The sequence below is a fragment of the Camponotus vicinus genome, unplaced genomic scaffold (genome assembly GCF_025532165.1).
Source record: "Camponotus vicinus isolate PSW18456_S1 unplaced genomic scaffold, iyCamVici1.0 SCAF_14, whole genome shotgun sequence".
In the NCBI taxonomy this organism is placed as follows: Eukaryota; Metazoa; Arthropoda; class Insecta; order Hymenoptera; family Formicidae; genus Camponotus; species Camponotus vicinus.
Genome location: NW_028141950.1, coordinates 3,405,946 through 3,418,239, shown reverse-complemented (window position 1 = coordinate 3,418,239; position 12,294 = coordinate 3,405,946). Strand labels below are relative to the sequence as shown.

Genomic DNA, 12,294 nt, shown 5'->3' with positions numbered 1-12,294 from the left:
TTGGTAAATAAACTCGCGCGGTATATGGTCGAGTTGATGGTATAATTAATGGCAATGCCATTTGATCAGATACGATAAGTCCTCTTTACGACCAAAATAAATATTTAACGTGCAAATGCGTCGCGCATCGGTAAAATAAATATTTGATAGGTGACTTTATTGGGAATTTTTGTCCATATCGCGTTATTAATTCTGAATTATATTGCGGTAACGTTAATTTTGTCCTATGGTTTTATATATTTCTATATCTCATATTTTTAATAATATATAGAATTTATTAACAACGAGATTGGATCGAAAAAATATTTTTTTTTTCGAAAGTTTAATTAGATGCGATTAATATAAATTAGAACTTTATTTTTTTATTGTCTATTTAATCGAATAAAATATTCTAATACTTACGTGAAATGTAATAGAAAGTTAGCCGATCGATAAGATGTAAACCTCGAATAAATGAACGCAAACATTTGACAACCAACATTTCGGAGATCCGTTTTAGTTCCGAAATTCTTTAAGCCCGCCGAACAGACTTTTGACAGTGATGAAGATCGCCCTGATGATCGTAGATCGCGTTCTAGAATTCCGTAAATCGGGCAAGAATCGGGGAGGACAAACTACGCAAAGTTCGCCGCAAAACTCTTCTCCAACTCGTTGAGCTGTGGATGATTCCCTCGGAATGTGGCCAAGATCTTAGGAGGGATTTTTCGCTGAGGCAGTGAAATAAACTTGAGAGCTACAGAATGTCGGCGTGTAAACAGTGCTAAGTTAGAAGTTTGTAACTTAACGTGACAACTTTATAATTGTGTTATTTTATGTGAATAATGCAATGCGCAAATATTTTTAATCCCTGTAAACTTTAAAAAGCTGTTTATTTATATAAGTATATATAATGTCGATTTACTACGATAATATACCTAACATGAATTTTTCATTAATGACTTTCAAATAATTTCGAAAAATACATAGTCTGCATTTAATTTTCTTAAACCCAATTACATTCTTAGCGCGGCATGGAAGTCTAATCAGGCGTTGGTCTTTTCTACTGAGATCTTTTAAAGTACAAATAAACTTATATAATTTGAAAAGGGAGAAATTTTCTGGAGACATAATTACACAAACTTTGAATTGTTTGAATAAAGAGAAAGTAATTTTTCAAGATATTTAAAATAAATTTTCTAAAGAATGATTTGTGTATAAAATATCTCATTAAAAGTAAGGAGATACAGGGCGCGTTAATAAGACTGCATAAGGCTTCCGACTAAATGAAGCCGATTCTGTAAAAATGTAATAAAGATGCAGCGGCAATATAGCGTGACGAGCGATAATACGGGACACGTGGGAATTATATTACGGATTTAATGGTAGCCGACATTAAACCGTGAAATGTTGCTGTCCATTAACGGACGAAGTCTGGAGATTCCGCCTGGTGTATCCCGTCGGGAGAGCGTCGTGACGTAATTGAATTATATTATCAGAAGTTCAAGCGTGATTATCGTCGCGAGGAAAATTCTACACCCGAATTCGAGAGCCATAAGAAGGCAATATTGCCATTTTTTCTTGAATTGAATTATTCTATTGAAATTATTCTATTGAATTTTATACTTCTATCTTTACAAAAAAATGAAATACTCGCTTTATTGTAACATCAGATAGTAAAATTTTTATTTTTTTCAAATAATTTTAAGTTCATTAAAAAAAAATTTAAATTTAATTTACAAGGCTGTCAAATATATCCCATGTATAATTTTTTAATTAGTTAGATGAAATAATGTTTGAAAAATAATTTAAAAATATCGCTATTGAGCTGCATTTATGCAGCGCTTAAATAATAATTACAAAGTTTTCAATTGACTCGATATTTAAAATTGTTCTGCCTTCGCGTCATGAAATAGCATCCGCACCATTATTTCTGTGAAATCACATTTGTAGCCTTGTAGATTTATTTCGCAAAGCTTATTCTTTTATAGCTTTCTCACTCATTAATTGCGAGATTAAAAATGTACTTCGTGCAAAAAAGAATTATTACAGTGAATAAAAACCGCGATTATTTCTAAATGTGTTCCACGCGCTGCAACACACATTGTTCGTCATACCGTTGTAATTTTATCCGTGTACTGTTTTACATTTTTTCCCGGTTAGTTAGCTTCTAATTACAACACCATGTTACATCTGATTTTTCATTGTAATTTTTTTACTACAATATTTGAGTTTATATTCACATATATTTTCTTCTGTTATAAATTTTCTTCAAATTTCTAAAAAATTGTAAATAAAATATTTTCTTCCATTATATATATTATATTCATTATATATATTGATATTACTATTTTTTATACACGAAATTAAAATAAGATTTTAGTTTTTTATTACAGTCATTTATGTTACATTAAAAATGAAATTATATTGAAAATGTTAAATAGTTACTTTAATTAACTAATAGCAAAATTTCAAAAGGATCTTTTAAATTTTTTTAAGTTTAGGGTTAGGCACAATAATGCTTCATTTACGGGAACAAATATAATCTTGTCATGCAAAGTTATTGAAAGTTTACAGAGAAGTCGAGTTTTAATAATAAAAGAACGATATGAATAACACATTAACAGGATTATTCGATGTTATATGTGACTACTATATCCATTTAAATTTAAAGTGCGCGATGCTTGAAGGACAGAAATGCATTTTCTCGAATATCCCTCGACTCATCACGTTTTCTGACACGTCCACGTGACAGACAATGCGAATCTCGAGACATTTGAATAGTAATTCAGCGTGAAGGAACCCCAGAATGCAATTCTTGAATGAACTTCTTACAGTTCATGAGAATAATATCTGAAAGAAATCGAGGCTTCGCCTTTATTATAACGTCAATTCGATCGCTGCATCAGAATTTTTTGAAATCTTGAAAAATCCTCATCGAAAATTAGTCATTATTGGGTTATCTCCGACACCGAGATTTTTATTTGAATTTCGATATTACGAATTTTGATAGCGTCAATACGATAATATGACGAGCGTAATATTATAGCTGCAGCTTATTAATATATGCATTAATTTCGTACAGATTTTTTAAAGGAAAGATCGCGAAATAAAAGTGACATATAGGATATGACTATACATATAATATAGTTATACTTTATGAAAAATAAAAATCTAATAAATATTGGAGCGAGCTTTTAGTTTACATAGGAAGAAAAATTCTTTTTCCATGATATTATACAACTCTACGCGAAAAATTGCGCAGAATAAGAGATATTTGATGAGATATGTATGCTGACTTGATGCACATGATATTATTATTGCACGCTTTCCTATTACATTTTCTTTTTTTTATTTTTCTTTTTAATTTTTCTAACAACGTAATCTCAAAGGGAAAGAGAAATCCAATAATTATTTTTCGTCGAGACATGATTCTATTACGGACAGTATCCCATCTATAAACTATACAAATGCATGTTGATCCATGTGAGTGATGTTTCTTTTTGTTGCAAGTATCATGGCAAACATTACGCACGTCGAATGAAAAGGGAAAAAGTATATATGCGCTCGTGAAAATAAAATATTTATCTTTCGGATCACACGATTCGTGCACGTACTCGTAACATTTCCGAGTTGCGTTCTTTGTGCTTCCGATATTGGATATCTTTTCATACCGTCCACGTAAGTTTCTGACAAACGACGAGCTCCGAGAGAAATAAAAATAACTAAATTTTCTCTTAATATTCCTGCAATAATAATAATAATATTAATATTAATAGTAATAATAATAATATCAATCTATTAATATATATATTTATTTTTTTTCTAAATTCCTCTCTCTCTCTCCTTCATCTTAAACTGTTTTATGCTACGTGTCAATCATGTCTAAATTCATATGGACCACTTAGATACTCTTATTTAACGACATATTTAACAACATATGATCATCTCCGCTGAATTTTCAGCTCTGAAACGACATTGCAATCTTTGTACAAAGCGTTTTAATTTAGCAAAACTATAATCTGTAATTATAAAGTAATTTAAAGTTGAACGTAACAAGTAGAATAAATATGATATCTAATTAAAAAACACACATGTGAAAGATTATCAAGTATATATGCTGTTCAAAGGTTTTCCTTTACACATATGCTCCTTAATTAGACATCATATTTATTCTACCTTCAACTTTAAATAATTTTATAATTACATAGATTAAAGTTTTGCTAAATTAAAGTACGAAGATCGCAATGTCATTTTAAACTCCCACGGAAATTGTTCATATTTCGTTAAATAAGTCGTTAAATGAGAGTCTCAGTGTATATGGTCTGTAAAAATTTAAACGATTGACGCGAACGAGCGTAAAATAGCCTAAGATGAAGGAGAGAGAAAAAGAGAGACAGAGAGAGAGAAGAGAGGAAGAGACTTGGCTCCATAACCGAGATGAAAAGTCAGCTGGTTATAAAGCGACAACGTGATATGCGAGCGAAAGAGACGAGAACACGAAAGCGACGACTTGAATTTCAAAAACTCTCCGCGGTTCCCCTATTTTACGGAGCGGAAACGATGAGACATTCGTGTCGAGTGCAATTTATATATTTCTTAACTCGACAAGTAAAATAATGTGCAGCAGCAACACATAGGTATCCCGAAAGCTTTTATTGTTTTCATGACCGCAAAAATGCGAAACAATTCAACTACGAAAATGTGTTACAAGAGAGATGTTCGTTAATTGTTTTAACTCTTTATCTAGTAATCGTGCTTTCCTGCAAAACTGTTTCTTTTTCTTCTTTACCCTGTGGAATCTTTGTGCGCCTCTGCTATTACATTAGCATTGCTGCAAAGACTTGATAGCTTTTTTTCCTAATTAAAAAAATACTGTCAATTAAAAAAGTGGCATACAAAGAATTGAAAATATTTTAATTATCTTAGTCACACAAATGTATTTTATAATCGTAAAATGTATGAAGAGAAATTATATTTTTTCATATTTGATTTCACTAAATCAAGGATTAAATTGTCATTTGTTCTACAAGTTATTGTATCGAATGCAAATTTACATGCATAACTAGAAAAGACTAGTTGAATCAAGAAATCACGATTGAAAAAACACATTTTAAATGCAATTTTCGATTTAAAAAATTCAAAAAAAGCGTTGATAAAATTTGCCAAAATTCATTAGATAAATGGAAACGCAGCGCATTACTATTTACAAGATCTGTTGGTAAGATTTGAAATCCACGCTATTCGCGTGCGTGTTTTCGAGTAACTTTGTGCGACCGTAAATTTTCAATAACCCAACGGGGAAATAAAGTTTAACTGCAGCAACGACTGCGCTCTGCGTTCTTTTCGACCCGATGGTACTCACAAAACCGTTGGAAAAATAATGTAGCTTTCAGCGTTACAGTCGCATTTTATTCCCTCTATGCGAGTCGGAAAGTTTAAATTATAATTTAAACTGAATTGTAGTTGATGCTTTATGCACGGATATGAAAGGGATTCAATTCGCTACAATTTAAAATTTTTCTTTGTCACATCTTACATCATCATTGGAGATTATTTTTTCACCATTTTCGTACACCATTTTTCTCATTCCTATGATACATTTTTTACAGCATTGTTATTTGATTCTCATAGAAGGAAATAAATCGCGTTGTAAAACATTTCTCTACGCGACATATTGCGTTTATTTTCGAGAATGCAATTATTATTATTACTCCAATCTTCGCGTGGAATTGCGTCATTATTCGCGTGCTGCTCTTAGTTCCGTTGCGTGCGAAAAAAGACTTCACATTTCGCGCATCCGCGCGTTTCAATGAAAAAGCGTACTCGATAGTGCCGGATTGGAAGTAGATTTCTGATGATCGTGCCATTTAAAACATCGGGCACCCTCGAGATTTCCATTGCAAATCTGTCTCGCGTAATAAAAAACAAACGTTCTGCAAAATCCGATTCGTTCGCGCGTCGCATCCCGACGTGCGTTGGCGGTGACGCGAAATAACAGAACGCGAGATTCGTACGAGAGCGACAGCTTTGTTCAACCACGATACTGTTGTTTATTAATAAACATTGCAAATCGTGGCTCGCGAAGAGATATTAAAAAACTGATGACGCAAATGTCATAGGTCTTTTGACCGATAAAAATCAATTATTGATTAAATATCAGAATAAAAGAAGAAACTTTTAAAATAATTTGATTAAAATAATTTAGTAAAAATAGTTTAGTATAATAGAATATATACAACGTTTGTAATAATTATGAAATTAAATAAGAATTCAACTCTATCTCTGAAATATCTCCGAAGATGTATAAGTCCGTTGGTATCGAGATATTATTTGCATAATGCCTGTTCTTACCATTAGGCACGTAGGTTGCCCGCAACGTTTTGTTACGGGGGGTTGTGAAAGGATTCAGGCTAACAAGCACGAAAGTTTGGCGCCGACAAACTTCGAGGAGATGTAACGGATTTCCCGTGAGTGCGATTTAGATATAAAAAGGGAGCGTCGAGTCGAAAAGGATCTCGTTGGCTTAGAAGACTCTCGCCGTTCATTCAACGATTGCTTTTTTTCAAGCTTTTTTCGTCCATTTTTAGGAATTCTCTTCTTGTCTCTCTGTCGTTGAACGCGAGAATTTCGTTCACGACTTGTTTCTTTACGATCCTCGTCGACAATAAAAACGTCGCGACGCGATTGTCCGCCATTAACAGCGATTGCGACATCATAACAATGTCGTTATCACGCAAGCTTATCGGGAGCATGAATTTAACGGAGGGATGAAATAAACTGCAGAAACGCGAGGGGCTGATAAAAACAGATTACATTATATCAGGGAATCTCCGAGTTACACATGCGTGTCCCAAAGAAAGTTTTATGTAATACTCTATATATATATGAACACACATATTTTATAATATTTGTTTCATTATCTTTTTTTCTTTCCTTTTTCTATCACATAAAGTAAATACATAAATATTAACGAATATTATAAAATAAAAATATATATAACAGATGTGAGAAACTGTATTTGGTTGTCCAAAATTTTTCGAAGCTCTCTTGATTCTACATCACCCTCGTCTATTCCGCTCGTCTAGTTTGACGTACAGACAATTTCTATCGACAAGCTGGCATTTCGATTTAAACGCGATATAAACGCAACCTCAAGCTGACGATCTCTCGAATTCCGCTGGCAGTACTCTTTATCGAAAATCTGATAGAACTGTCTTGAATATGTGATTATACAGTGACTCTTGCTATCGATATCCGATAATACTTCCGATAGCTGCCTCGTTAGCTTTTAGCTTCGGCCGCTATTTGATAGAGTTGTTGACAAGATAAAAGTTTGCGGGAAATATTCACGTATTTTCGGATTTTAAAAATATTTCTTGATCTTAAAATTACCACATGTAAATTATAAGTGAAGAGAGATTCATGGCAAATAAACTAATAAATTTGTCGAAATTATATCGCGGACAAATATTTATTATGGCACTTTTATCGAATTAGTAACTTTGACTTAAGTATACTAGCTTGTACATCAAACCCGAGGCGAGTAAATATATATAATTAGCCGCGGGAAAAACGTCAGACAGGGAGGAGAAAGTTTCACGCAAGTCGAGATCCGCGATATAACCTTCGAGAGGTCGTGCTCCCCCTTCGAGAACAGCACGAGAAATTTCGGACGCAAAGTTGCCTGGTAACTCGTATAAGTCCGACTTAGTTTCTCGAAGCTGATGTTGCCGCTGTGATGAAGACTTGGTGTCCACGCCATTCTGCAAGTATAAATTAGATTCGCAAGTAATAATAAGAGATAAATATAATATTCTAAAGGGAAAAATTAGATTATATACAGATTAATCGAATTTCACGGGTGTACAGGTAAACGTCGACATCGGTATAATTAAAAAAAAATTTTATCATAACAGGAATTCGACTCGAGTAAAGTTTGAAACTCGATTTAGTTGTCAAGACATTTATCTGCGAGTTATAATTATATCGCACAATATGGGATTAAAAGTTGAGAGTTAAACGCAATTAAGATTAAAAGCTCGTATACGGCGTCGTCAGATTTAACGAAAGACGTGAAATCTCCATAGGTTCCGATCGTGCCTGTCAGAGCCTTGATAAATCGCGACGTGGCGTCACTGCTTATCAGCGACTACGCCCTTAATGGTACCGTCGTCCTTCAAGATATCAACCAGTGGAGAGTTCGTTTATTGCGTAACTTTCAAGATACAGCTCGATAGATACCCCGAAATATTTTTTAAACATTGAGATTCGAAACTAAAAATATTAATGTAATTTATACCCTTTTAAATTTACACAGATAAGAAAATTGAAAAATACATCCATCCAATAAAAAATAGATAGTTAAATTTTATACTAATATTTTATTTTTCGCACGTTATTATTATTCACATGAAATTATTTATACATTAGTAAAAGCAAAAATTAATAGTTACATTTACTTTACATCTACACTTATTTTATTTAAAATTAAATTGCATTAAAAATTAAATCGAAATAATCTCTCGGAGATTGATTTCGTTACCTCTCGCAAGTGTTGATAATCCAAATAACATTTTATCTCGGAACGTAATTTCTTCTAAACTTTGGAATTAAATTTGCAATTGATAGGGGGTAAGATAAACAGACGACGAAGCTCGTCAGATAATTATGTAAACTTCAAAGAAGCCCGCTATGAGATAATCGAATTTGCTAAGATGACTCTCGTTAAAGGACAAGAAAAAAAGGGGCGGTTATGAGGTCTGGGCAAATTCGCAGACAGATGGGTTTCGCCTTTCTCTATAGAGAATTCTACGCGCGATCTCGTTCCGCGTCCATGCTCGTGAATAATTCATAAAACGATAAAACTTTCAATGCCGGACGCAGAAAAAAAAGAAGCACCTACCTTCGCAAAGGTCGGGGAAACGGATCATTACTCTTTTCATTGCCGTTTCAGTCAAAACCGCCTCGAGTCCCATACATATATTTGCAATATCATGAATATGATCCACATTATTAAACGTTAAGCCTAATGATAATACTAGATGTAATATACAACATGATTAGTAATTACTAATCGCGTTAATGCTCCTGTCTTTAATTTTAACAAACATTTTGAGAGAGCATGAATTTTATAGAATTTAATTAATATCATATTATAATTGGTATTATTCTTGCCATACATTATTTCCTTAATTTAACATATATATTTTTAATTTATAAAATATATATATTATATTTTTTAATATATTAATTTTTTTAATCTACAACTATCTTTCTTAAAGTTTGTTTTTACTAATTATTTTTAATTATTTATTAATTATTAGTAGTTCTCATATCTTTTTATGTTCTTTTATTTACCATCATTAACTTGTGTATACGTATAAATGTTTATTACGCAAAAATACGAGCGAGCAATTACGATAAGAAGTCGCGAATGCGATTCGAAGACCGCGATTTCAATATGAATTCCACGGATTTCTCTCGGTTGAAGAATTTTAATAAAGAAAGGATGGATATCGCACGGAGAGGTTATTTTTTCATTATGATATATCCAGTACATATACACACACACACACACACACGTGTGTGTGTGTGTGTGTGTGTTCGTACAATGTGGTTTTATGCCTTCCGCTTTTATCGGATGACCTAGAAAAAGGTATACCGATGTTTCCTCTGCATAAGCGGAATATCGATTCGATGCAAAAGGCAAATAAATCAAACAAATTCGCGAAATCTGTACATTTCTCATCATGTTAATGTGAATTTATGCTTATCGTTGTTTCCAAAATGAACGGATATCAACTGAATCATACGCTTTTTCTCAATGTAACAGTGTATGTGTTATATGTATGTACATATAATTTATATATATTATATAATGTTATATGTACAGATATACAATACATACTATAATTGATTAATCCTTGTTAGCTGATAATTTATACGCAAATTCATTCTGGATAAAAGTATTAATCAAGCGTTTGTTATAGAAGCAATTAATATTAATTTATTGAACTCGCTCTCGATTGGATTTATGATTAAAAATTTCATGAGATATGATAATGATGCAATCAGTCGCGAAATTGCACAATTTTCACTAAATCATTAATGTGTAATGGAGCTTTCAAATCAAAGTGGTATCGATACATAATATACAAAATTCTAAATCACGCATTTATAACAAACTTGAATTAATATCATAGTATCGCAAAATAATTGCAATTCTTTTTAAATGTTTTTTAAGAAATTTATAATTATTCCTCTTGAAGTGTATACATTTTTCCTTTTTAAATATTTTCTGAGATATTGGATAGTCACGGTTTAGATAGAAATCGCGCGCATTTGATCGATGATTCTTATGGCGATTTTTTAGCATAATATCGGATCATCTAATTCCTCGGATTCATTTAATCCCACTATCTTTGCCTTTATTCCGTTTCATTATTAATCACATTTTTTCGCTGTCCTTTGACCGGGATGCTTCGCCTTTGCCTCATTTTTGAGATGGAAACGAAATAATAACTCTTTTGTTCGTAACTTTCCTGTAACATTCGTCCCTTCATCTTCACCAACGTTGTAGAGGGCGGCCATCCCATGCTGGGAGAAGCCGCTTGGCGACGATTTATGAATTATTCACAGAACGGGCGAATTTATATATTCACGAGGACGATTGCACGAACGGTTCGCGATGCTTAATTGTAAGCAACCGGAAAGCGGGGCAAATCCATAATTTAAGAGCATCCATAGTTTCCGTCGCTTGCGCTCCAATTTCAATAAATAAGGAAGCGACATGGCTTCAACTTCTGTATTAATTAGAACAGATTTCTTGACGCACCGAGATAGATGAAATTGAATTATAAATATGACACTATTTCAATCACTATAATTACAAAAAATATAAATTCGACAGAACGATATTGTATATACTATGATATTTTTCTACAATTGTTTCTAAACACAATTTTTCTTATTTTTACGATAATTTATATTTAACGCGAATGTACTTTCTCTCTCTTAATTCATTATTATTGTTATTATTGTTGCATCGCTAGAAATTTGAAAAGAGTATATAAACTTTAAATACAAATTTTTCATACCTCGTCATTTCAGAAATGTCGCAAAATTTTTCGAGATGAAATTGCGAGTTTTTTTTTTTGATTGATATACGAGGATGAATGTAATCTTTCGGTATCATTTCGCTGGTAAAAGGTACTATTTGCGATTATTAAATTTATGCCTCAGCGCGAACTTTTATACAGTTCGTTGGTGAACATTTCACTTGTGTGATATCGCGATATTTCTTTCATGAACATAATGTATTACGCTTTCACATCCCCGACCACTCTTTATATTACGTTATCATTCTAGCGAGAATAATACAGCGCGCTCTCGGGTAACCGTACGATTATTTACGATCTTTTATTATTGAACTCCCATAAATGAATTCGATATCCTATATAAGTCAGGTTCTTTCTTCAGTTATTCTTACCCTATTTTTCACATGTAATAAGAACCACTTTGTAATCTAAATTGAAACACGAATCATTTTTTAATTACAAGCTTTGTATAAAAACTATTTTTGTCTTAAATTTTTTTTACTAATTAGTTTGATGAATTTATGTTGCAGCCTCTTCTCCGACTTGAGGAGCCTAGCAGGCACAACTCTAATGAATCTTCTGGCAGCTCTCTTCATGGTTCAGCTTTTGTTCATCGTGGGAGCTGGAGGAGTACAGGTATTTTTTTGTTTCCTTTTCTACATTTACATATTTATTGCGACACAATATATTCTTTCGTATTTTTACATAAAAATCGCTTTTCGCAAAAATTCCAAAAATTACATATGAGAAAGTTATATAAATAGCAAGTGTAATAATAATGTATGTAACTTTCTCGTACACCATTATTATTACATATTGCTATATAACTTTTGAGTTACAATATGAAGCACAATAACACGATTTAAATGCATTATAAATCTGATAATTCAAAAAGATAATTTTAAACGAAAAATGTTACATCAGATCTGATTCAATCGAAATATGAAATAGGCCTACATTATAAGATATTTTTTTATTTAAAATTGCGTTTATTTGTATTTCTCCTTGTATTCTTCGATTCCAACACAAGCGCGAGAATCGTCTCGAATTCGCCGAGGTGTGAATTTCAGTATGCTTTTCGCTTGCGGTAAGAGAGATTCCGCGAGGAGTCTTCCGGGAAAAGCTTTTGTAGTTCCTTCGTCTCATGTTTCGCTCTTAAATCCTCTTTAATTAAGCTCCGGCATCGTCGCGAAGACGCGAAAGAATTCAGGATCCCTCT

At 32.6% G+C, this 12,294-nt stretch overlaps 1 protein-coding gene across 1 annotated transcript in view; it reads left to right on the top strand.

Annotated features, from left to right (window-relative positions):
• Window positions 1–12,294, top strand: part of LOC145964969 (adhesion G protein-coupled receptor E3) — a 73,742-nt gene that overhangs the window by 31,312 nt on the left and 30,136 nt on the right. The window contains exon 6 of the mRNA XM_083088149.1: window positions 11,606–11,711. Within this exon, the coding sequence (XP_082944275.1) occupies window positions 11,606–11,711 (106 nt within the window). The remainder of the gene's footprint in view (window positions 1–11,605; window positions 11,712–12,294) is intronic.